At 44.6% G+C, this 27,557-nt stretch overlaps 1 protein-coding gene across 1 annotated transcript in view; it reads left to right on the top strand.

Annotated features, from left to right (window-relative positions):
* Positions 1–13,143: 13,143 nt before the first annotated feature.
* The window catches only part of Lhfpl6 (LHFPL tetraspan subfamily member 6), a 197,186-nt gene continuing 182,772 nt past the window's right edge, over positions 13,144–27,557 (top strand). Inside the window, exons 1-2 of the mRNA XM_048424703.3 lie at positions 13,144–13,378; positions 14,687–15,254. Of these exons, the coding sequence (XP_048280660.1) occupies positions 14,870–15,254 (385 nt within the window). The 5' untranslated portion in view covers positions 13,144–13,378; positions 14,687–14,869. The remainder of the gene's footprint in view (positions 13,379–14,686; positions 15,255–27,557) is intronic.

Genomic DNA, 27,557 nt, shown 5'->3' with positions numbered 1-27,557 from the left:
AAGTGGGGAGGAAGAAGCCACAGAAACATTTCAGTTGGACCTAGAAGGATGGCAGAGATATTTTAGATGCCGGGGGACCGTGTGGTTTCAGAGAGAAGTCTGAGAACAAATACTCAAGTTTCGACTCCTTTTTTCATTTCATTTTCTTCTCTCTCTCAACATTCATCCTGTTTTCAGCCCTTGGATTCGCGCATAAAGATGTGAGGTTACAGAGACACATGACATCCAGCAGCCCCATGACAAAGCCAGTCATTGCCAGGATGATCTCTTCTGGTAGAACCCACAATGGCTGGGCTCTCATCCTTACTCCTGGCATAGCAACAGTCAGGCGGAACAAAACCCCCGAATCTGTTTCCTCATTGGTGGGTGGACAGAATCCTGCCAAACACTGCCACTGCAACCTAAATGAGAGACAGTGCCCGTCTGAGAACACACTGAGCTGCGATGTTTTTTCGAAGGTAAGGTTTAATCCTCAGGACACAACGTGGGCATGGGCATAGAGAAAATAATATTTCTGAAGCAAAAGTTTCATTTTGGAGTATTTGTAAATTTACGGGAGTTACAAAGAGAACACAGTGAGCTCTCATTTGCCCTCTTGGTCCATGTTGGTGTGTCCTCATGCCAATCTGTGAAACATTTGTTCACACCAAGAAGCTGGCATTGGTGTTTTATTAACTAATACCAAGCTTTCCCCCAACTGGCTCCCCTAGTGTTGTGGGAGTATCTTCTGCTGCCTCAGCCAATAGTCGCTGAAGCACGAGCCCACAGTGCAGCGGGGAGCGACTTCCGCTCCGTCAGCCAATAGCCGCTGAAATACCAGCCCACTGGGGCGTGGTATATTTCTCTTTTAAAAAGAGACACAGATCCGGATCAATCCCTCTTGGTTCCGACGCTTGGTCCCGGCTCCTGCTTCAGCAACTGTTGGCTGAGGCAGCGGAAGATACTCCCACAACACCCTAGGTTTTTTTGGTTTTGGTTTTGGTTTCTACTGCCCATTGCAGCACAAAAATCCATGCAGGATTCTGAATTTGAACCTCATAATCCTTGGGCAAATATCTTAGGGTTTCCGTCACTGCGATGAAACACTATGACCGAAAGCTATTTGGGGAGAAAGGGTTTATTTAGCTTATACTTCAGTTCATCACTGAAGGAAGTCAGGAGAGGAAATCAACAGGACAGGAACCCGGAAGCAGGAGCTGATGTAGAAGTCATTGAAAAGTGCTGTGTACTGCCCTCCATGGCTTGCTCAGCCTGCCTTATTATTATTATTATTACTATTATTATTATTATTATTAAACCCAGGACCACCAGCCTAGTGATAGCACCACCCACAATGCACTGGGCTCAACTTCATTGATCACTAAGAAAATGCCTCACAGGCTTGCCTGGTGCCTGATCTTGTGGAGGCACTTTCTTCATTAGGTTTCCTCTTCTCAGATGACTTCATCTTGTGTCAACTTGACATAAAACTATCTAGTGTATCAAGTTTCTCCGAATCCCATTTCATTTTTCCTAGATTGACGGGGGCAGACTTTTACAGGTATTTAGTAAATTGGCCTCAGTCTTCACTGATGCTGTCTGGTTAGCTTAGGTTTGGTGTAACAATGTGGCATCAATGATGCCTGGCGTCTACATAAGATCACTGGTGATGTTCACTTATTCACCTAGGTGAGGCTTAACATCTGTAGACTTAAGGGCAGTTACTCTATTGCCCTTTTTATATACCAGTGTGGGTATGGGTCACTCAGTTCAGCCCAGCTTCAAGGACCAGAGGGATAAATTTATACCCACAGGGAAGAGTAGAAGCAGACATCAGTAGGTGTCTGTCTGTGTGTGTGGGGGATATATCTACATGTATTAATTGGAATTATTCTGTCTCCAGAAAATCAATATGTTTTAAGCCATCAAATAATAGAAACCAAGTTATTAGACGTGAGGTTTCTTCTCCTATTTTTTGCCTCTATTTTTTTCTGTTTTGGTGATAATGAGAAGTATAACTTTTAAATCTGCAAGCAGAGAGTAGGTGAGAGTTGAAGACTCCTATTGTAAAGCTCTTGAAGCCTGGTGTTCCTCAGACTTCCAGTCCTGCCCTTCAGAGTTGCTTTCTGAAGTGCTAAACTATACCTCTGGGCCCCAGCAGGTGTCGCTGTTGAGAAAGACAGTTCGTCTCTCTGCCTTTGTCTGAATACTAATACTTGGATTGAAGCGAGGTACCTTATCCATTGTCATTCTTCCAGGAAAGATTTCTTTTTGAAGTTTATAAGAATAAGTAACATGAAGTTTCTCAAATGATCAATGTGAGATCATATTGAAATGATCAATATGAAATCAATGTGGGTTTCTATACAATTTCAAAGTTAGTACTGTTTTAGCAGACTTCTTCATGTTTAGTGTTCAGACCTATCATCAGTCTAGAAATAGTGAACGTGGACAACAAAGTGGTGCATAAAAATGTGTTTGGCACTGAAATCACAACATCTACTGTGACGCTCCACAGCTTCTGTTCTGAATGGCTACTCTAGCTACATAGAAGTTCATCGATTTGTGGTACTGGGTCTGATTAACTTCAGTGTGTGAGCTCTTTGTTAATATATGACTTTTTATACTATAAAATAAAAAGCAAAGGATTTGAAGATCATTGATTTTTTTGCAGATTATTTTGAATCTAATACAATGGTCATTTTCAAGAACAATTATTAGGACTGATAAATATAGGTAAGAGCTGTTATGTTTTATACTTAAAGCCATTTTGTAAGGACTTTTGGGATCATAAGCATGTGTTTTCTTTGTGGACCCAAACTCCTTTTGCTTTTCTAGGTTACTTCAGTGACCATTTGGTCCTCAGATTACAAAGGAGGATGCTTTAGGTGAGGGCTAAACCGGATCGACAGGATGGGTTCAGAGATAATGTGGAGAAACACAGCCTCATTAGAGGACAGCCTTCTGAAGCCTTCACGCAGATCTCAGGAGCTCAGGGGCAACATCTATTCCTTCGTCTTCCTTATGCCCAATAATCTTTAAGAAGGTCAATTACAGGAAAATTCTTTCCTGATCATCATCTTAATATTGCAAACTCAATAATAGATTAAAATTGGGATGCATTCTGATTATTTTTATGTGGTTGGAAGGTATTCATTTGCTTGGAGAAGGCTCTCATGTAGCCTGGGCTTCCCTGGGACTTCTAAGCCGCTGTCCAACTGTCTGTGTCTCCTTCAGGCTGGCTTATGGGTGTGCACGATTAAGCCTGGTTTATTTGACATTGGGAATCACATCCAGGACTTTCCATGAGCCCTACCAACTCAGCTACATCCCCTGCCTGAGTGTGTCTCTCTTTAAAGCATGGAGGGCCACTGTGATGTCTCCGGGGTCAAAGTACTCATTTCAGATGTGGCTGCTCGAGGTTGTTCCCCGGGATCCAGAGGATGGGAGGAGAAAATTGACTCCTGCGAGTTGTTCTCTGGTCTCCACGTGTGGGTGGCGTGGCATCCCTCCCAGGATTCAGGGCAATAGTTGCTTCGCACTGTTGTGGTTCTCTTTCTGGAGTCCATGAATGCGTTACGGCTACCTGGGAATAGTCTCTTCCATGGCACCCGGCACCAGGATCTCTACTGGGTGTTTTGAACTTTTAAGGCTTTCTCACATGATTTTACTGGCATACTATGGCAAGAAATCAGATACCAGCCTGATGGGCCATCAGCGATCACCCTGTCCATCTCATATGACATGGTCTAACTGTCCTGGACATTTGGGAGCGGGTCATTTAGGAGATGAACAAGCATGAGGGAAATAGTTTTATAATCAGGGTTTATTAAGAAGAAAAATAAAAGGCCAGAAAGCTCCCTAGCCCTTTCTGCACTGTGTAGACACAGCTATCGAAAAGAAAGAAGGAATAAGGAAAGAAAGACGGATTCCCTCTGTCAGATAAGGTAAACTAAAAAGAGATAGGATGGTTGCTGTCTGTGAGCCAGGAAGCTGGCCTCGGTAGATATGGATGGAGTCTTCTGATAGACTTCACACCCACTCGAACTATGAGAGAGATACTTCCATTGTTGACAAGCCGTCTCAGGAGTTCTTGAGTTTTGATACTGCAGGCCAGTGGCTCTCCGACTGCCATCCTCCTGTTTGGACTAGGAAACAGGATAATTGGATCCTCACTTTTCAGTGTTACTTGTTCAAGGTCAGACAGCAATTTGGCAGCTAAATCAAGCCCTGGACTGTGTGTTCCTGCCTGCTAACTATGCTTAAATCTTACCAAGATCTTTTTTGTGTGCCTTCATCTTTTCTTCTTTACACTTAAAAATGCAAATTGGAGGGCATCACTCAAACAGCAGATGTTCACCCTCTGTCTCTTCCATTTAACCAGATTCAAGGCATTTTTCAACTGAAGGAAACTGGGTTTCTTCCCTTCCTTTTCCTGTCTCTAACCTACACAACAGGTGGTACGGAAAGAATGTAACTCCCTTTCTCCCCAGACAGGGTTTCTCAGTAACTATGGAGCCAGCCCTGAAACTTGCTCTGTAGACCAGGCTGGCCTCGAACTCACAGAAATCTGCCTGCCTCTGCCTCCCTAGTGCTGGGATTAAAGTCGTGCACCACCACGGCCCAGCAGAATGTAGCAATTTATCAGTAAAGCACAATATGTGTAATCTCTGATTGAGCATCACAATTCTGAAAGAATAGCCCACCCAGGTTAAAACAAAAACAAAAGAATCAAAACGGTAATTAAGCGCATTTGTAAATTGGGTGTGGTGACATTCTGGAGGCAGGAGCAAGTGGCTCTCTGAGTTTGAAGCCAGCCAGGTTTACATGGATTCGGGATAACTGGAGCCACACGAAAGAAAAAGAGTGCATTTATAGCAGAGAAGGTGCTGGTGACTCCTTGGCTTATCGGTATTTGTCCACACATCTATACTAAGCTGCACATCTTGGGTTAAAGTGTTCCAGTGGAGAGGCTTCTGGGAGGCTAGTCTATTATTACTGGAACAGTCATTAGGCTGCAGTCTAATAAGTACCTCCGTCCCTAGAGGGAAATTAGGGAAAATAATCCCCCTTTGCTGCACTTTGGACGCTAGGGGGCTTCTAGGACCAGGAAACAGGCACCAGCACTGTGGGAAACTCACTGGAACCCCAGTACCAGCATTCTTCGCAGCCTGCTCTGCAAACTAAAACAAACCAAGGACGTGACCATCTCTCCCAAAAGCAACGGGCCATGTTTGCTAATGGTCTTATGAGGTAAAGGTATTGACCCACATAAAAATGAATAAATAATAAAGAAATTACAGCTGGTTTCTGCGTCATTATCAGTTTGTTTTAGGACCAGACTCTGAAGTTGGATGCCCGTATGGTATTCTTTCCCCTAAACATTCTCCGCTTTGATTACACTGGTCAGAAGCTGGTTCTGATTCTTTTAGAAAATGATAGTTTTATGTGTTCTCTCTTAAAATGCCATTATGTAGATTTCCTAATTTTTATATTTTAGCTTTACATATTTCTCTAAGATGAGAAAAGAGACATGCTAAATAGATGAAAGGTACTGTTTTTAAAGAAATATCCTTCCTCTATGCGTGTGTGTATGTGTGTGTATGTGTGTGTATATATATGTATATGTGTGTATGTGTGTGTATATGTGTATGTGTATATATGTGTGTATGTATATATGTGTGTATATGTATATATGTGTGTGCGTATGTTTGTATATGTATGTATGCATGTGTGCATCTGCACACACATATGCCATGTGTAAATGTTAAGTGTCTTTCTCTGCACCTGTAACTTTTTCACCCAGCCTGGAGCTCATTGTCTGTGGCTACAGCCAGCAAGCCCTAGCAAGCGTCCTCTCTCCACTCAGCACCAAGCCCTGGCTCACTGCTCTTTGTAAATGGGTATTTCATGCTTGTGCAGTAAGCACTTTGCTGACTAAGCCACTTTTTCTAGCCCAGAATAAATCTGGAGACACATATCCAGGCACACATACATATATACATGCATGCACATATATGTATGTAGGTGTTTTTCTTGCATAGATGCCTGTGCATCGCAGGGATCAGATCCCCTCGGACTGGAGTTACAGATGGTTGTGCTACCCTGTAGGCGTTGGAGGAGGGTCTGTTGTTTGTTCCCAGCTGCCCGGCTAGCTTAGACCCCAATAATCACACAGAAACCATATAATTTAAATCAATGCTTGGCCCATTAGCTATAACTTCTTATTGGCTAACTCTTACATATTAATTTAACCCATCTCCATTAATTTGAGTATCGCTTTGTGGCAATGGCTTACCAGTAAAGTTTCGGCATGCCTGGCTCTGGGCGTGACTTCATGGAGTCTCTCTCACTCCGCCTTCCTCCTCCCATGCTGTAGGCCAAGCCAGTTATTTATTCATTAACCAATTAAAGCAACACATAGACAGAAGGACTGCCCACACACCATGTAGGTTTTGCAGTCAGTTAATATTTGAGGAAGGCGCATGATCTGTCACCCTGAGAAATGTTTCTTTGAGAAGTGGCAGGGAAGAGACTTTTATCATACCCTTGCCCATGCCTTTTCCCTAAGGATGAGTTAACAACATTGATAAAATAAAATGGGATAAGCTGAAAATTCCCATAGACTAGAACCAAGACTCCACTTCCAAAGGCAGCCTGAGCAAGAGGCGCAAGATAAAGGAGGGTCTGGGGAGATGAATAGACCTAGCTGTGCTCAAAGGCAGCAGACCAGCAGGTGGCGCTTCCTCATTAGACGTCAGTTTGGGACATTCTGCAGGGAGGGCCTGTAGGCTGCTGAGGCCTGGGCTTCCTTTTGACGGGGTTTTAATGAAGTAATAAGGAGGGAACTTCTCCCTTGTCATTTTCTGAAATGATTGCTGCCTGTGGTCTTCTGAGCTGAAGCCTTTTCCCATTTTGGCGTCAGTGTGAGACAGATCTGAGACCCACAGCCCAGTGAGAGGTTTCTCTAATAAAGTAGCAATGTGGATATCTCAGTCAATGAAGACCTGAGCTAGGAGGCCAGCATAGGCCTCCTGGGGTTTAGAGCAATTTTCTTAAAGTGAGGCCTTTGGGTTCTATGAGTCCCAAATATGTTTATGTAGAAAAAGAAACCATGGGTCCTTCTCAGTCACTTCTGTTTTCTTGTCCCTGCTTCTTGTGTCTGCTCTCTCTTGCCCACCCCAGTGTCTGCTGCTTACACTTTGGAGGCTGCATCCTGCTCCAGACTCTGTTGTTATCCTTGTATCTCCTGCTCTTGTCACATTGCCTGCACCCTTTAGCTTTCACCACGCAGAGCTATTGATCTTCTGAGGCATAGCTAGCCAAATGCCATTCCGTGTCTGTTCCAATGTCCACCCGCGTTGGCAAGTCAACCACGTCCAGCATCTGAGATACAATCTTCGGTGATTCAGCCAGGCGTCGGCTTAGAGAGCTAATCCCCTTGTTTTCTCTGTGTCTCTCTAGCCCTGCTCTGGTGCTCCCAGCAAACTGGTCACCAAAAAAAGTCATAGTTAAACTAATGTGCTAATAATGATTTTGTTGTCATTCCCATGGGGTCTCTGAAAGCAGGCTGTAAATAGCAATCTTCTACAATTGAAATCTGAACACGTTGAAAGGGGATAAAGTCACAGGTAGAACCCAAAGCATCTCACGGTTGGTAGCTAGTGGAGACCTGTCACTCGGTGAGGAGCAAACGTGACTTTGACCTGAACCCTGAGCGTGACAGGCATGTCCACTCTGCTTGGTCTCTGCAGTGTGATCAGAGAAGAACCGGGAGAGTCACCAGGTGCCTTGCCTCTCCTGACTCTTCCATCTGTTCAGGTGACAGGCTTGAGTACAATGGCCAGGGTTTGTAGGAGTTCAGAGTTGGGAAGAACTTTTCCATTTCATTACAGCTAAAACAGGCAACTATTTCCTTAAGGAAAACGAGATCTTTGGGGAATTACAACACGAAGCTTTCAGTTGTACCTTTCTTTCATTAGACAAGCCTACTAATATTGGTCAAAATAATGCCCTTTATTACTGTGTTGAGGGAATTAAGATTTCAAAATTCTCAGGCATTACGACTGATTGATAGTCTGTATTATTGTACATAAAAATCAGTTCTTTCAGAGAAGGATGGTATGTGCCTTTTACACTGAGGCAGAACTGCTGTGAGTTCAAAGCCAGCCTAGGATATTTAACAATACACTGCCTTAAAACCCCACAGAATGCAGCGGCAATTCTTACCTCCATCAACTGTCAATCATAAAATGCATCCCTTAACATAAGAAAACAAAAACCAAACAGAGAACAGAGAACGTCTAAAATGACGGTGAAAGAGTAAGAACTTTAAAATAGCCCAGAATACTGATTCTTTAAAAACCTAACTGTGTACAATGCAGACTGGCCCTGTAGCTCAGATATGTATTATGGTCATTTCCCCCCTTGACAGCTCAGTGTGAAGCCCTTAGTATACTAAACGTGATTTAATACTTCATGTTTTCCAACTTATGAATAAATTATTGATTTAAAATTGGTGCGCTACTTTAATGTGTAAAGGAATAATATACAGAAACTACATGACATTTTACATTTTCCAAGGTAATTTGCAAACCTTAAATGAATAATGCAGACAGCTCCGCTGGGAGCAGGTCATAGAACGGTACGCACACTGTTTCCATGAGAGGTCCCAGGGAATATAGTCACATAACTGCTATGTTTAGAAATTGTGCATAACTAGACAAATACAACTCCTCTGGGGTAAGGTGACTCTGAGTCTAGAAAGTATTAAAGAGGGTCCACAGGAAGTGGATGGGCAACCCCAATTGGTATAACTATGGTAAGGGTATGAATGGCTTAGTATTGCACACATGACGTCACACAGGGGCCAGGAACCTTGTTCCTTGTGTATAAGATCGACAAAAAGGAATAAGATACCTTCACAGGATCTGGGCGCAGAAGGATGATTTCAGAATGAAGAAAAGGAAGGGCCGATGTAAGCTCAAAGCCCGTATTTTAAAGCTTGATCAGTGCATCTACTGAAAACTATGGCTGCCGTTGTCCAGCCGTGGGACATCCGAGGGGCTATCCCACAGCACTGTCCTGAAATACAGTGTGTTTTCTCACTATTGGGGTCTACAGTAGGGAGTAACCTCTCTTTTCTGGTCCTGTCAGTCCCACTCCTGTCTACAGTTTTCTTTGGTACCTACAGTCTTCCTGCCTGCTCTTCATGGCAAACTTTATGTATCAGACGATTCTATAGGACTGAGAACTTTTGCCTCTACATCGTTCGCAGGTCTGACTTTTACGAACTGTTTTAAGGCCATTCAAGTTTCTATTGCCGTGCTTTTTAGAAAAGGCTTGTCTTGCAAATACATGCTGAAGACAATGATTATCTACCATCCTCCTTCACATTTGCTCGAGAACTTGCGGACTCCTACACGGCTCTGTCCTCCCTGTCTTAGGGCTTTGTCCAACCCAATTTGCTCTAGTGCCCACTGCTTGACTCAAAGAACTTACTAAAAGTGACTGAGGTGACCGAGCCAGGAGAAGCTTACTGAAGGCTTCCAGAAAGTCAGACATAGTCCAGTGTTCTGCTGAAGGCACCAAGAATCCCCATTCTTTTCCACATTCTGCATCCTGACTCCCGCTGTGTTGAATTTTGTCGTCATGCCTGTCGCCCCATGACTGATACACGGGCGCTGCATGATGACCAAGATGCCATCCAACCCATTTCTGGCCCAGAGAAGAACACATGCATGGTTCTACCACCACCCCTTCTCAGAACTGTGACGTGGCCGCCCAACCCTAAGTGCAGGCTGGAAACAGATTTTAGCTTTTACAGCTTCCTGAAGAAAGACAGACAGGGAAGACAGGAACAGGAAACAAAGCTGAACCTGCTAGACAGGGCTATTCTGATAGATATAAACTAGAGAAATCTCCTCTTCCTCTCCCCAGTGGCCAGAATGCTTGTTCTGTTGCCTGTGTTTCAACCCTACATCAATGACTTCACATAGCATACCTTATTTGTTTGAATGTTGATTTATGCATTAATTCTTCCCTCCATGTTCAGTTGTTGCACCTCTACCCTCTATGCCAAGCAGGGCAGTACCGTGTTGACTAATGTGTATTTCTTGTCATTGAGCACATGTGTGATCTATAGTGCTTAATCAGAGATACAGCTAATAAAAGAAAAATGCAACTTATGGTGACTTTGACCATATTATTTAATTAAAAATACTCATGAAGACCTGGGCATGGTGGCACATGACCATGATTCCAGCAGAGAGAAAATTGGAAAGGAGGTAGACAGCTGACAGTGTGAGGGTGTTGGGTCCTGTCTCTGTGGCCTTCCCCATCCTCATGAATACGGGATCCTTGTCAGGCCAAACATTTCGGGCTTTAAGAACGTGAGCAAAGACAGTCAGGAAGGTGGGAGAAATCTTCTCCCAAGCATCCCTACTTGAGCAAAGAACAGTTTTCCCAAGTCCTCCTTAGATTCATGGGATAAAAGGGAGTCAAATAGTCACCCCTAAATTTAAGGGAGGCCAGAAAAGCATCTGTTGAACAATGGATGTGGGATTGGGAATTGATAGTGGACAGTCAACCGGAAGTGCCATCACGAATGCCTACAGTCTTCCATATGCTTTTTACCTTCACGATCTCATCTGGCGACTCTATAGGACTGCTAGTCAAATGCTCTGCTCTGGAACCGGGAATGGGAGGTACAGTAGCATCTGCCGTGTGGGAACTTCTGGCTGCGAAGTAACTTCGAGAGCCTTTGAAGATGTAAATCGAATGCAAGCGTCTCTACAGACATTATAAAGCATGTGCTCATAAAGTATCCCTGCCAGATCCTGGAGGGTAACTCGGAAGATTTTATAGTTTGGGAAGGTGATTATACGGTGGTGTGAAAAGGTAACTAAGAGCTAGTATTCTCCACTCGGCTCTGAGTGAGATGCTGGAAGGATTCTGAGTCCGTCTGTAGAGCCATGCACTTGAACAAGATTAGATGACTCCTTACGCCCTGCTCCAAGATTGGAGAACCCGTAGCATCATCATGCTGGCAGCCTGAGGATCAGAAACACGAAATGTAATTGGTTTCAAGCTCTGTTTTACAAACAAGGTAGCAGACTCAGGCAGGCAGGTCATTGTTTGCCTGAATTCTCTCTCTTAGGTTGGAATGTTGAGTCCCAGGAAACACAGCACACAATGACTCCACATATCATCCATATTTCAGTCTGGTAGGATTGACAGTTTTTGGACGTCTTCATTTCCTATCTTTTTGTATGAGTCAAAACCTCTCTGATAATGGTTACATCACTTAATAGAATGCAAATAATGAGATAATTTTTATAAGTCCATGCTTTAACCATGTGCTTTCAAGTAAATCACTTGTTTCTCTGTAAAATAATAACTACCTTCTCCCTCCCTTTTGTTGAGAATTCGATGAAGCCATCTACCCATAAACCTAGAGTACTGACATTCATTCAGTAATGAAAATCTGCACTTGACCTCATCACTGCTAATGCCTCCCTGGCAATTCCGGTCACTGTCTAAGCCTGAGAAAGTGTCCTAGACAGGTTCTCCAGTGTGTGAGTGTGTGCGGGTGGGTGGGTGAGTCTGGCTGCCACTATATAATTTTGTCTGTGCTGGTGTCTGCTACCTCCACATTACATAGATGAAAGTGTGATAGCCGGGGGTGGGGGAAGGTGGGGAGTAGTACTTAGCTGGATGGCAGACCAGTCATATGGCTACCACCTACACTCTGCAACTGGTGATTTGGGCAAGAAGAATCCAAACAAATTAGCACGAGAAAACTTCAGATCTAGACCTCTAAGCCTGAGATTCATGGGCGAGCTTGAACCACGTGACATTTTGAAACCTGCCCCCCCCCCCAGCCTTGGTCCTGTTCTCACTTCTAGCTAGATTATTCTGGATGAGCCCTGTGTACTGCAAGGAGCAAGATCCCAGGCTTTTATGGACTAGTGGCCAGTAGTGTCTTCCCAGTCATGGGTCATGCTTACTAAAAACATTCCCAGACTTTGCCCAGTGTCTCCTGGGAACTATTTTTTTGCCCTTCTGAGAAATTTTGTGAGGGAGCTTAATGTGCACTCCATTGTTTTCATGGGTGGCTCATCACCTGCATTATATTCTTGCAAAGGACAGGCCTGGAATCAATCCCTTAAAACCTTTCGACCAATCAAGAAATATCCTCTGTCTCCAGCTGATGCTACCTAATTAAACGGTGCACTTGAAATTTTATTACGAAGTACATTCTCACCCATTTATTACTTCCACCTACTTTGGCAAGGCACATCACAAAAACTGTATCTGGGAAAAGCCAGCACTACTTCAAAAGTTGCCTTTCCCAGATGGCAGCTTCCTAAAAATAACCATCCTCAGTGGAGGCTCCCCGGGGTCAGTCAGTTCCCCACAGAACACCGCTGACTGAGGCTTCCAAAGGGTTCAAATGCTGCCGGCAGGTCAGAACCTGGGAAGGTCTGGAGGAGAAATCAAAAGGAAATCCAAAGGCTGTGTAGATTATAAGATTGATCATGGGAGGCGAATGGAGAGAGTAAGATGAAGGGAAGGAGAAAGGAAGGTGGAGGAAAGAGGAGGGGGGTTGGGGGAGAGGAAAAGCTGGGGGAGGGACGGGGGGCGGGGGAGACCGGGAAGAGGAAGAGAAATGTCTCCAAGGAGGTTTCCAAAGGTGTGCAGCTGTTGGGAGAGGCTGGCTAGAGGAGTCGCCTGCCTTCTCCCTGACTTGTCCCCCTCTGAACCCAGCAGTCTCACGTGGTGGCGTGCCCAGCCTTCTCATCCCTACGTCCTCACCCTTCCATGGTCTCTGTCCTCCAAAGTGATCACTTCTCAAGAGCCCTTTAAAGCTCACAGACATCACTCTACCCACTCTTCCGAGGCTACTTCCCACCCTCGTCTCCGTAAAGGCTGCGGGACCACTGCAGTTCCAGACCCCAATGTGTGACCCAGAAAAGAATACAGGGGAAGGGTGTGGCCTCGGCGCCCCCCGAGGAGCTGCGGAGAAGGCGAGCAACTTTCTCCCAGATTTCTCGGTCTGTCTGCCGCCCCCACTCTCGCGCGTCCAGGACTGCGCGGCGGGGCCAAGGGGAGGGGACAGCGGAAAGGGGAGGGCGGGGAGGAGGCGGCGCGTGCCTCGCCTGCCAAAGCTGGAGCCGGCATCCGCGGTGCTCCCGGGCCGCACGGCCACAGCCGGCGGGCTCTCCGACCGGGTCCTCCTGACCCTCCACCCGGGCTCCCAGAGTCGTCCCGATCTCCGTCGCGATAGTGGCAAAGGCGAGAAGGACGGTCTTTCGTGTCGCCCTGTCCCCACCAGGAAAAGACAGCAAGTTGTGCTGCGCCCGGGACCCGCTAGGGACCGTGGCCGCCGCCCGGCTGGGTAAGTAGCGCGCCCCGCGGCCCCGAACCCGGCACCCGGATCCCCGCTGACTTCCTGAGCGGCGTGGTTCAGCTGTGGTCGGTGTTGGCCTCCGGGGGGTGCTGCCTTCCCATCCTTATCCGCCCCTTTCTCGGAGCCAGCTGCAAGAACTTCCTCGTGCCGCTTAGCATCCAGAGATCATTGTGTGTGTCCCTGGTGCCCCAGGGTGCGGTGGGTGTGCGGAGGAGTTTGCGAGGGGTGGGGGAATCTTGGCTCTGAATTGATCTGAATTAGGACACTTCACTCCAGCTGAGGAAGAGGCCCCCCTTCTTCCTACTCCTCTCAGTTGCTGGTCACCCCCAGAGCAACTCAACTCCAGCCTCTACTACTCACAGCTGACAAGATTTTAAAAACCGTAGCCAGAGGGAGCTCCCTTTGGAATCCAAAACTGAGGGCGAGAGAAGTTGGCTTGAAGGCTCAGAAGCTGGAGTTAGAAAGTAGTTTGCAGATGGAACCCCAGGCTGGGTGTACTTTTGCGTTCCTTGTGGCGAGTGTGTCCAGGTGTGCAAATCAAGCCACATCGTCGAACCCTTTGAACAGCTGATGTTTGACACTGGGTATTGGGAAAGTGCGGGGTGCCCTGCCCTGTTAAGTTAAACGCAGGTGAAATGGGCAGCCGCTGAAATCACTGAAGCCGTTGAGTCAGGCTAGGAGCTGGGGAAATAATAAAGGCTTGCATTTACCCCCGGAAGATTAAGACCGAAGGAATTCTCAGTGTTGAGTAATGGGAGTGTGTGACCATGGTTCTACCCAGTGCGTACACCTAGGTGGTAGATGATGTTAAACTTACAGTACTCTCTGTGTAATTGTAAGAAGCTACCATCATTTCGCTTGGTTGGCACGCCCATCAAGAGCTGCAGAGGAATTGCTTAGAAACTAAGCGTGAACTTGCAAGCCAACTAAACAAATAGCAGTATGGTTCATTTTAGTTTAACATCCTGAGTTATGTCTACTGCTAGTAAAAAAAAATGCTACATTGCTTTTAATGTGAGTATGTGAAATGAATTCACTGGCTTGGCAAATAGAAGCCATTCATTTCTTTAAGTAAATAGCTGTCAGAGTTAATTTGGGAGCGTTTTCCAGGAGATAAAGACGTGGGAAATCTTTGAGCTAGTTTTGCCAAACTTGTGTAGAGTTGTGTATGGAGGGAATTAGTTCTTCCCGCTTTTGAAGTTAGTTTGACTTAAGTGAAAATCGTAGCGCTTCTAGAGACCTGTAAACGAGCTAGAAGTACTTAACTTTCACTGTTTCCTCTTGCTGTTTTACTAGGGGCCGCCATCATTACTGCAAAGTCTGGAGGCGCATACCTGTAAGACTGAAGATTTGTTACTGCTGGTAACTGCATCCTTCTTGAAGAACCGTGGATTACCTGGGAGTGTCTAGTGACCAGAAGCCTCCGTTCCCACCTTTGGGACGATCACATTGGGTTGTCATTGTATTGCCTGCTCCAAGATGGCATCCAGCCTGACTTGTACTGGAATGATCTGGGCGTTGCTCTCCTTCCTCTGTGCTGCCACCTCCTGTGTGGGGTTCTTCATGCCCTACTGGCTCTGGGGATCGCAGCTGGGCAAGCCTGTGTCCTTCGGCACTTTCCGGAGGTGCTCGTATCCTGTGCACGATGAGAGTCGGCAAATGATGGTGATGGTGGAGGAATGTGGGCGCTACGCCTCCTTCCAGGGCATCCCAAGCGCGGAGTGGAGGATCTGTACCATCGTGACGGGTCTGGGCTGTGGCCTGCTCCTCCTGGTAGCGCTTACTGCCCTTATGGGCTGCTGTGTGTCCGAGCTCATCTCCAGGACAGTCGGGAGAGTGGCTGGAGGGATACAGTTCCTGGGAGGTGAGTGGCTTTGCTCAACTTGAGTCGTTTCTAAGTATTGAAAATTACGTTTTGTTTGTCTGCTGATGCAAGTGTGATTGACACACGGAATGTAATATTCTCACACATAATCAGAAACAGATCTGATTATGGCCATGGTAATAGATGCAGTAGAGTCAAAGATTTTTTTACTGGAGTTCTTTTACAGTGTCAGGATTCTTCATGCCTGTTCATCCTCATACACACACACACACGCATGCGCACGCTTGGCCTGCTGGGTACCATCTATGTGAGACACGCATATATAGGCTATTTATAACATATGTACTGGGGGGATAATTTATGTCTTATAGCTTCTTGCTGTTTTGCCCAACAGTAGACCCATGGGTTGTCTTTGCCTTGGTGGACACTTGAGGTCTTTCGAGGCCAGTATTTCATAGAAAAATGCAAAAGGTGTTTGGTTCAATATTGTGATCATGATACGCCTTGAAGACGCCTGGCAGATATAACGCGGACCGTTGTTTAATTTTACACTACATTAGAAGTGGGTTTTAGGTGAGTTGCAACGTCATCTTGGCCGCTGTGCTTTTCACTGTGTTACAGATACAGCTCTAGGCTGATTATGGCGTGAGAGCTTAACTTTTGCGGGTCACTTTTTCTGCGGAGCGAAGAAAAGAATACAGTGTTTAGAGAATGATGTGAGCCGTCCCAAATGAACTGGACAGTCTCACTAACACCAGACAGGGTCTGATTTTTCACTTGGCACCCTTCCAGCAAGTATTGCTCCAATATCTCTGGTCATATGGTTCTAATTGCACTTTCTATATTGTCCACTGGGCTTTTCCACCTCCAGCCTTCAGCCTGACTGGCTGAACTTGTCTGATTTACAATACGCCCTGGTGAAATATGACAGCTTCCCTCGATGGTGCAGACTGAAAACAGAAAGCCTGGAAGACCTGTGTAACTTCATAACAGAGTAAAAGTCTATTATTCTTCCACGGGACGTTTTCTTACAGTCTTTTGTGAAGAACCCAGAAGAAGAAAAGGTCTTAAAAGTGACCGTTTTGTGGTATCTGGTACAGATTAAGAAGACCCAAGTGCCTCATTGCACGTTATTTGCTGTAAAACTTTGTAAGTAGGGATGCTGAGAATGGGTACAGCAAGGCAGCTCTGTGTGTCCGGGAAAGACTCAGATTACTGTGCGGTCCTTTGTTTTCTCATCCAGAATAAACTCCACTGGGTTTTTGCATCTTCGTCTGTGCTGGGAGGTGCTTTGGGGGCCTGACAATCCCCTCCCCCCCGCCTGCTTCTCTGCTCACCACTGATTCTCATTGTCTAATACATACATTTGCACAGAAATTTAATAAAACTTTTAGGAAACATAAGGAAGTTGTCATTGAAAATGGAAATATAAATACAGAGTTCAGAAACTTGTTGTCACAGATATTTAGAGCAAAACCAATGCTGGGAATATTGAGAAGAATTTCTTTTTTCTTTGAGAAAGAACTGGGCTTGCTGTTGTTTTACTTGGCTCTGGAAAAATGCTTAGGCAGTTTCATTTTTCTCCTCTTATGGTAAATATTACTTTCCATTTTTTTTCATTTTGGAGCAGAGACTGCTATTATTTCTGGCAGAATAGGAAAATGCTTACAAAGAGAAATCAGCTTTTATTGATTATCTCTAAACGTGTAATGAAGGAAGGCAACCAGAAGTGAATCCGAGACCCTGGAGATTTATCCTCCCCTCTCTAAGCTATGTATAGATTTTTGTTTTGAATTATATGGAGCCAACCCTTCTCTTAGACTACCCAAGGGGACAGACAATTGAGAAAGTTATATACATTTTAAAATAACCATGCTTTTCTTGTATATATGCTTCATGATCCCCTGTTTGGTATGAGTTAAATATTAAATAGGGATAGATATCTTTGATATGGTTGCCCCTTCCTCCCTCCCTTCTTTCTTCTCTCCCTTTCTTCATTCTTACCACTTTTTCTTGTGTGTGCTTGTGTAGTGTGTGCACATATGTGCATGTGTAGGTGCACGCAGAGGCTAGAGATGGACATTAGGTGTTCTGCTCTGTCATTCTCCTTCCTGTTCCCATGAGACAGAGTCTCTCACTGGAGCTGGAGTTACACTGGCTGCCCGCAAGCCAAGGAGTCCTTCATTTCTGCCCCCAACGGTGTTGGGGTTTTAGGTGGGCACGTGGGCATTGGGGATTTGAACCTAAGCATTCACGCTTATACAGCATAAATATTCTTACTCATCTCAGCAGTCCCCAACAGTTGGCATTGTCTTATTTCCTGTACATGTTTCTTAGATCAGGCAGAAATAATTCTGGCTGTAAAAACCTAAGAGGTATATTAAAAATTCCAGTTCTTGAACAGACATGCCCATTACCACGGATAATACTGAACTTAGGGTTAAAAAAAATAACTTGGACCATGGAGAGAAATTTTGAAAATCTGTTGTTGCCCATCAACAGCTAAGAAGAGAACAGATGATCGAACAAAATGCCTTCTGACAAACTTCTCCAGTTGTTCACTACATAACTGTTTCTCCTTTTACTCACAAAACTCACACGGTTAGTAGTTTTCTTCTGCTTGAGTTTTCAGAAAGCGGTCAAGTATTTTTAAAGACCAGAAGATGCCAGATCAGTGAGTTTTGAGAGGCTTTAGCTCAGTGTCAGAATGTAATCAGCATTTAGGAGGCTCTGCCGGGAGGCAGATTCTCTTACTAAAAATGAATCACCCAGAAGGGTTATGTTTAGCTAAAGTGAGGCTTGTTCCAAAAGCAACAGGAAGCAGAGGAATGGCAAGATACAGAGGCATCTTGCTTACCCTTGCCTGCTGGATCTGGAGTCTGCCCATATGGTGTAACATCGGGCAGTACGGCCCCTGTAGTATTTTGGAACAAAGTAAAGGACAGAGTGTCAACCTTGAATTTGAATAGTCTTGTGATGGCTGACGAGAGGTTGAAATGTCACATTTCAATCAGTCAAACAACGAAAATTGGGGACTTCTGTATGGAGACCTTCTATCTTAGGGACACTTCAAGAAACCAAGGAATGCTCCTTTCCCTGAGGTAACTTGTGGGTGAGCTTTATTGCTGCTGTCTTTATTAAAAGGCATGCTTGCATCATAATTTAAAAATAGTGAGCTTTGAATTTTGCTCTTTCTTGAGTTTTTAAAAAAACCTGTAGAAAGGCTTTGGAAAATACAGTGTGTAATAAAAACATTAGCATTTGTGGAGTATGCTTAGGGTTCTCTGTAAAAATAGATGTTTGACTTCTGTCTTTCTTGTCCAGTATAAGATTATGTCCTCACAAATTCTGTAGTCATTAAATACATACACACACACACACACACACACACACACACACACACACACACACAGAGAGAGAGAGAGAGAGAGAGAGAGAGAGAGAGAGAGAGAGATTGAGATTGAGATTGAGATTGAGATTCAGTCAGTCATTCTAAGCATTCTGGGGCAAAATGTATGCTAGATAAGTAAGTGGTCTTTGACCAGATACACACACTCACTCACAAACAACCCCCCCCACACACTTTAGAGGGGACCTGATTTTTGCATTCCTGCCAAGTTTCAAGGCCTAGCACTGCTGTTGCTTCTGAGGCCACAGTTTAAAATGCTGCTTTAAGAAAAGCCTTTCATATTAGAATGGCAGATGGCTTCTAAGACTTAAAGTCAGTTGAGCCATGATCTCGTATAAACTTTCCTAATCCAACTATAAAAGAGTCCCCACTTTCGTAGTTTGTTACTTTGGGTACATCTTGGTCACATTTGCCTTGTTCTTGTCACCTTTTTCTGGAATTAGTTTTAGGGATGTATTAAATGCATTTCATAATGTTTGTGATATCCGTGTTATATAAAATTTCGCTTCATTTTCCTATACCAGAAACAAGATTTTATAGGAGGAAAACTAAAAGCAAGACCGCATTTTAGCCTCTGTAGTTGGCATTTAATGGATTTGGGTGTCCAGTAAGGAACTTTTTTACTGGGATGGTCCCAGGAAGCTCCTGGCCAACTCCACACCACTATGCACACCTTTGTAATGCCGAATGGTTAGATCGGGAGGGTGCTGGAGGAACGAGCTTTGGTTAGTGAATGGTTTCCTGGTCTTCGACATATGTACAGAAGCAGATGACACACTCTTGCTCAATGGTAGGGACCCTCAAATTCTAAAGGCCTTGCCTTTCATTCCTATCACGTGTACTGACAGCACACAAGGAATAAGATTGAACTGGAGACATAGACAGTCTTTGGTGTGAGCAGGAAGAGTTATAGTCCGATGTGACATTGACAATGCCTGCCAGAGTTCTAGGTTTCTCACAGGCAGGAACTATGACAAATCAGGCAATAATTCATAAAAGTCTGTAACATCAAAGTTTATGTATTCATACCTAGCAATGGATTTGAATGGCATGTATCTGGTAGCCATTGACGTCAGTCTTATATTTCACTTACAGATCTTTTCTGAGTCTTGATCTAGGACTTTTTCCTGCTGTTTGGTTACATCCCTATAAAGCTCCCAGGTTTCTTGGGTAGGAATTTAACACAGCATCATTTTAACTCTATGAGAGCCTAGAGGTGTTATCCATGACCTTATTCCCCGTGGAGACTCCAGAGTTCTGTCCCAGTCGGTGTTGAGCAGGGCTAGGTGGAGACCAGGTGGAAAAGACTGAATGAACTTTCCCAGGGATGACTGGCCTCACTGGTGCACAGAATCCTTTTTGAACCACGAGCCAGTACTACTCCCGTAGACCCTCACCCTCTGCTCTGAGTCATACTGTTTAGGTCGCCGTGTAGACTCACATAGGCACCAATCTTAGATGAAGGCTTCGGACTTGTTATTTGGGGATTATGAGATTTGAGGCAAGAACATCAGAATTGGTGCTGTGGAAACAACCTTTTAACTCAGATACTGGCTTCTTGTTTATAGCGTCCCATTTACCTCAGGCAGTAGTTACCCTAGTGCCTGCATCCCATTTACCTCAGGCGGTAGTTACCCTAGTGCCTGCATCCCATTTACCTCAGGCGGTAGTTACCCTAGTGCCTGCCGTGATAGAGCAAAGGAGAACCAACTGTTGTTTTCCGTGCTATACTTTGAATAAAGACTCCACTTTGAGCGCTGTGTTTGAGTCCTTCACCTTGGCATTATGTGATACAACCTTATATTCTGCTGGTGTCCTTAGGGTCTTGGTTTTTTTTGCTGTGAAACTGTACTTGGCTCCACCCCCACACCATCCCCAGTTGGTGTTATTGTTTCTGGTTTTCTTCCTAACATTACCTCTCTGAACTAAATAATAATTATAATGTCAATTATTCTTAAAATAATATAATATAATATAATATAAAAATGACATAGCCAGCTGAATAGCAGCCCATGACAACTCTCCCTTCAGTTGCGGAGATTCCTGGGCTGCCTCACTTCCTCCGTGTGTTTTCAGGGTGGGGAGCCAAGTTATTTTTCTCTTACTCCCCTCGTTACCATCAGTTAATCCACCCATAGCTAGAGGCTACAGAGGCGGGGGTCAATAATGGAGTAGTTACCCTCACTAGTATAGAGGCTGCAAGCTGGCTCGTCACAGAGTGCACTGACCGAGGAATGGGAACGAATAAATGTTTGCTAGAAAGCACTTAAGGAAAACATTTGCGATCCTTCCATTGTTTCTGCATAGCATCCGAAGATGCTTGACGTTTTCATGCTACACGGGGTCATTGTGGCCCGCCATTAGGATTCGTACCTTCCAACAAAGCCAGAGTGGCTCTGTAGATGTGTGCGGGTTAGAATCAGAACAACAACAAAAAATTATTGTGCTAGTCCATGAAAATTCATTATTGGGGCCTTCAGAATTGACCTTGTTGCTCGCCAAGTAGCATCTTCAAGGTGGTCCGAGGAACATTAATTCCTGTGTGTACTAAGATGTGTTACCAAGAATAACCTAATTAGCATGAGCAAGAAGAGTTCAGGGTGGCTAGCTGTGAAAATTATCAGCTTACATTACAACGGTCTTTACATGTCCTTGGGGTGTTGAGGCATACAGGCAGGCGTTGGGAGAATGGATTGAACTATAGTCCAATTAAGCATCCGCTTCACCTACTCAGGTCCAACACTATGGAGAGACCCACGGTTCAATTTTCACTTCACCTCGTTTAAGCAAGAAACACTTTTTATAGACGAGAACACTAAATTCTAGAGTGAGACCAATGATGTCCACGTTTTTTTTTGGTTTTTTTTTGTTTTTTTTACTGATTAGGCTACAAATCCTATCACTATACTATTAAAGTGTCAATCAAATGCTACCTTATGGGGCTGGGGAGATGGTTCAACAGTTAAGAGCGCTTGATACCCTTGTGGAAGACCCAAGTTTTCTTAATAGCACCCACATCAGGAAGCATACAACCACCTGTAACTCCAGCTTCTGGAGATCCAGTTCTCTCCTCTGGCCTCTCATGCATGAGGACACCCTCATGCATGTGCTCACACAGATAGACACATAAACATACACATATTTAAAAATAAAATAAATTCTTTTTGCAAGCTATTTTATATTATAATATTCAGGATCAGAAGCTAAGTTTGGTTAAGCACACCATGGGCATGAATTCAGAGTTTCTGACCATGGTGGGTAGTGAATCTCTAACATAGGTGACATTGTTTAAATATTATTTATTTTTACTTTATATGGATGGGTGTTTTGTCAGCCTGTGTGTCTGTGCACCATGTGTGTGCAGTGCCCTCAGGGGCTGAAAAAGGCATCAGCTCCTCTGGAACTGGAGTTGTAGATGGTTGTGAGCTGCCCTGTGGGTGCCAGGAACCAAACTCAGGTCCTTCATAAGACCAAGAAGTGCTCGTAAACACTGAACTGTCTTTCCTGCCCCTGGGTGACTATTTTATTGTCTCTGTTGGCCTCAGTGTATGAGTCTGGCAAAAACTGGAGAGTTGTATTATACAACAGCCTTTCCTAAATTTGCATTGCAGGTTTGTGATAATAATCCTCTTGTTCATAGGTCAGTGTCTACCTGACTGAGCCATCACTGTAGCCCCGGAGAGGTCTTTAGTGTGACTGTCTAATTCTATCTATCTATCTGTCTGTCTGTCTGTCTAGGGGAATGTAAGTGTTTCCATTTGCACTCTATCCTCAAAGTTACAATCAATCTCAGAAGAAAGGCATTATACTCCTAATTGCAAAAAGTAAATTGCAAAATATCCTTAGCACATAAATTCTAGGAAGGGAGAGAACAAAGTCAAAATGTTAAAAATAAGACCTTATTTTTGGAGTCCAACAAAGTGCCCAAGAGATCTGTGATAATAATTTGTTATCTGCTCCAAACTCTATATAATATGGGCTCTTTGAAAGGTTTTTTTTTTTTTTTCGGCATGGCAGATGCTAGCCTTGTGTTGAATATTGATGTCAGCATCTGCCATCAAGATGTCCAAACTCCAGAAACTGTGCAAACAGCTGTGATGAAAAGGCTAAGAAGCTTCAGTGTATTTTCCCAAGATCCTTTGCACACACCCGTTGGGTAGAAATGAAAGAGGATCAGCCCATGGTGATCAAACTTAGCTTCTTATCCGGAGTATTAAATATTCAGTATTCCTATGAGAGAGAGGTAGAGGCACACAGGCGGGCAGGCAGGCTACACCTTAGGAACTCTGGAACACTTTACGGCTGGTTCAAGGCTCACTTTGTAAAGTGTTCTTCAGAATTACTGTGCCTGTTGAGTTTCTATCTTCTCTTCATACCTTGAGGAGGACTGTCTCTGTCTTCACTGATCTGCTTACTAGATCTTCGAATCCACCAGTCAGCATTCTCACCGGACTGTGGTACCCTTGACTGGCGATTCTTTTGAAGTGGACTCTGTGGACATGTATGAGGCAGAGAGGAAAGGGAAGGGAGGGAGGAGGGGGAGTAGAAGGAGGGAGGAAGAGGAGGGAGTAGAGGAGTTGTCAAGGATGAGATAAAGCAGCAATGGTCATTCTAGTTGTCAATCTAAGTGACACCTAGAAGGAAGATGTCTACAGATTTGGGCAGCAAGGCCGTCAGCTCAGTTCTGGACATTGTGTGGTTCCAGTTCTGGCAGGATTTAAAGGCTGAAGGTCAAGTGGAGAAGTTGGGAACACTGAGCTTGGAGCTCATAGGAATGATCAGGATTAGAATATAAGAACTGTAGTGGTTTTGAAACTTCTTGTAAGAAGACCTTACTTCATTTAGTCTCCAAAAGGCACAGCATTGCCTTTGTAGCTCATGCCTCCTAACGCTTGACGGCCTTGGCTGACAGACCGTTTGACCACCTCACTGCCTCTGACTTAACAGTGGATGTTAAGGTTCCCCTGGAGAGTGCCAGCTGCATGGTCGTTGTTATGATATAGCTCAGGATCACGGAGAAGTTTTCACTCTGGATTTTACCGGCTGGGGTGAAGTGCAGTGGAAATCAAGGTGGGATAAAATCCTTTTGCATAATGTTCGTTGACAAAAAGCTGCCTTGGTGGAGGTAGACTCTAGAACATGCTGGACAAAAGAAGAAAGGTGGCTACCTTAACGTGTGTGTGTGTGTGTGTGTGTGTGTGTGTGTGTGTGTATGTGTGTGTGTGTATGTGTGTGTGTATGTGTGTGTGTATGTGTGTGTGTGTATGTGTGTGTGTGTGTGTGTGTGTGGCCTCATGCATAAAGATGTTATTCTATTTTGATCCCCTGGTGGAGAAAAGTCAGCTCATTTATCTCATCTCTGCTGGTGGCGATCCTGATTATACCCTCTTGGAGGAGCCATTTAAAATTCAATTGGGCTGCCCGTGCCCTCCGTGCTCAGTGGGTTTCATTAAATGGCACAGCGGTGACTTCTTCTTCCCTGGGTGGCACCTTTTGATACACAATTTGACTTTGCTGTAATTTCAGACAATTGTGCTCTGTGTGGACTGGCCTCACCACGATAATCTTCTGGTCCAGTCAGGGTGAGCCCAGAGGTAGGGATCTGATGGAGTCTGAAGACAGTGGAAACTGCTCAGAAGAAATGTTTACATTTCGCTTTTACTTTTGCGACTCAGCGTGTGGCTTTTTGGCAGATTGTTTTTGTGGCATTGCTTACAGTCTAAATGTCGGCTAATATTTTTCCTCGTGGGAGGTATTTCAGAATTTACACGGAGTTGGATTCTAAATCACAGCCTCCTTGGGTTCTTAAGTAAAATTAAATATTAGTATTTGTGTGTGTATGTGTGTGTGTATGTGTGTGTGTGTGTGTGTGTGTGTTAGCAGTTTTTAAGGTATTGCTCACTGTTCGTTGGTTCTTGTGGGAACTAAGTAGACTCAGGACACGTTCATCAGTCTTGTGTCTCTGACCCTCCCCTCTGTCCTTCAGTTAGTACTTACAAAATACTAAGTCACTGAATTTTTTGTTACTTTTAAGTATATTTACTATATACTTATAAACTAGATTCCTCGTAAATGATGTCTGTTATTGATAGGCCTCTAAATAAATGCTCACTGACCACTGCTGGGTGCTAGCTGCGTTCCTGATGTTAAGGGAAAGCAACAGCCGAGGCTAAGAGCACAGCATACGGGAAGAATGCAGATCCACAGCAGTGAGAATGAAGGAGGAAAAGAAAGACGGAAGGAAGGATCGCATCTTCATTTATTTTAGGTTTGCTATTGCTCCACACTGCAGCTCTCCTGTTGGTTTGTGCACCATTAGTATTCTATCAGGTAATGCTTTTCAAATTAAAGACACAGAAGCTCCTTTTTTTTGCATGTATATATGTGTGTACACATGTGCAGGCATGTGTGTGTGCATGCGTGCGCACACATGGAGGCCACCATTGACATTGGTTGGCTCACTCTCTACCGTATAGATTGAGGTAGAGCTCTTGATGAGCTGGCGGTTTTCTTTCTGACTGCTCTAGCTTGCTTTGGTGAGTCCGTGATTCTGTCTTCCGTGCACTGGGGTTCTATGGCATCACCATAGCCATCTGGCTTCTGTGTGGGTACTCAGGTAGGTGAGTCAAGCACTTTACCTGCTGGTTGTCTTCCCAAGTCCGAAAGATGCCCTGTGGGGATCTGTAGATGTCCTCAGCGTCCAGACAATGTGTTTGGCATCCGCGCAGTGTTGCCCATTTTCTCGCTTATGGTATACTTTTTAGTCTTACCTGTTTCATCTGAGAGGCTTGCTTGCTTCTGGGCACAGAAGTCAGGGCTTCATGTCTGCTACGCAAATGCTCTACCCCGAGACCCACCTGTAGCACTCCCCATCTCGCTGCCAGAACATCCCCATGTATTTTTAACCCAATAACAGCTTGCTTGCATTCTTGAATTCAAAATCACCGGTGTCACACGTTTAACATAACAAGTTACTCATGCGCTCGATTATTTCCCACGTTTTCTCACGTGATCCGAAATGCTATATCACCTTTGGCTTGCAACTGTGATGGGCGGAATAATAGAAGCATATCTAATTCAGGGCGTCACTCTGAGAAGTCTGCAAATCCTTGCTTTGGCTGCTCGGTCTTTCCTGTAGGAACACACTACTGTTATTATTCTACGAGCAGAAAGCTCCAGCACTGTTGTAGGGTTGGATTGCTACTCCGTCTTCACAGAGGGATGCTGGTAATGGTGCAGTGATGTTAAGATTAGTGCTCAATTCAGGGGTTTTAGGAGCTTTCATTTCTGATCCTCGGGGGAACTGAAGATACGTGTGTGTGTGTGTGTGTGTGTGTGTGTGTGTGTGTGTGTATGTATATATATGTGTGTGTGTATTTAAAAACTGTAACAAGTACAGAGTAAGAGAAAGATAAAAATATTTTGAAATTGATGTTAGAGATTCATGGGAATTCACTGTAAAAATGAGTCATATTGCTGAGTGGTGGTGCACTCCTTTAGTACCAGCACAGGAGAGGCAGAGGCAGTTAGATCTATATGAGTTCAAGGCCAGCCTGGTCTACAAAGTGAGTTCCAGGACACCCAGAGCTGTTATTACACAGAGAAACACTGTCTCAAAAAATAAACAGGGTCATTTGAGGCCAGAGACTGAATTCTGAAAATGAAAAGAAATTTTGTCTCGAGTATACTTGGAGGTAGTTCTTTCATATCATGTGATATGCAAATTATGTGTAACTAAGCTCTGTTGCCATAGTCATGGTTTCAGGGCTTATTCACGGATAAAGCCAGGTAGCATTACATATTGTTCCCAGTGTCGTGGCACATTAACACTGCGGTGGCACAGAGTGAGCCTTCTGCCTGGACTCTCTCTCCGTTTGTCTTATTCCTCCCTATCTATTCTCATATCTCTTAGAGAATAACCTTGGCTGACCATGGCCCTCCATTCCTTTGTCACAGGACAAAGCCTTCCTGTGATGAGCCTTGGGGCCCCATGGATGACAGCTGCAGCCTCGGACTTCTTGTACTTGCCACACTAGCTACACTGGAGCCTTTAAAGTGTCCTGTCCTTCTGTCCACATGCTATGTCCATGCTTCTAAGACTACAATTCTTTAACCATTTGTTGCCTTTCTTCCAGTGTTGGCTCTGGTTATCTTTCCACACACACACACCCCTGACCCACACCTCCATGAGAGCTGACTTCTCATGGGTCACTTCCGCCCAGCTGGTGAGGAGACCCGCCAGAGCTCTCATGGAGTTTATAACATTTTTCTTTCTGGTGGAGGTGGTGAGAGCCCTGTGCTCCATGTGTGGCTGTCATGTGCTCTTGCTGGCCATCTCAGGAAACAGTGCCTGTCACAGTTTCCACACACTGGGTCGCCGACTCCCATAAAATTATTCAGGAAAACTTGACTTCCCGGTGTTCTTTGGAGCAAGATACATTTTCGGAGCCAACGACATGCTTGGCCCATGTTTTCTGGGTTGCACTGTTGAGCCCTCTCTTTTCTCTGGGTGAGCCACCTTTGTGTCTAACACACTCATTTCACACGGCAGAGCCTCTGGCATTTCCCGTTTGCTCTCCATTGGCTCTCTGCTGAAGATAAAGCCTTGTTTAGGCATAAATATTTCTGATCCACACTTACTCTTTTTCCATTCTCATTTTGTTTGCATTCCTACCTGTGGCCAATGAGGATGGGCTCAGTGGTGTAACTGTTCCTTTTAAACCATTTAGGGCTATTGCTTCCTGGTGATGCTGTCAGGATATCTAAGTGGGCTGGGTGCTTTTGTCTTAGTCCAACATGATTGAAAGGGAAAAAGGAGAGGTTGCTGTGTGTGTGTGTGTGTGTGTGTGTGTGTGTGTGTATTAAAGGCAGTGAGCCTCTTCAGAAGCCTTTCTTTACTTAGTCTTTGTGGATAAATATTTTCTTTCGTCAAG

The sequence above is a fragment of the Myodes glareolus genome, chromosome 20 (genome assembly GCF_982192425.1).
Source record: "Myodes glareolus chromosome 20, mMyoGla1.1, whole genome shotgun sequence".
NCBI classification, from domain to species: domain Eukaryota; kingdom Metazoa; phylum Chordata; class Mammalia; order Rodentia; family Cricetidae; genus Myodes; species Myodes glareolus.
Note: the sequence above shows the minus strand (reverse complement) of the source record. Positions and strands in the feature narration are given on the sequence as shown.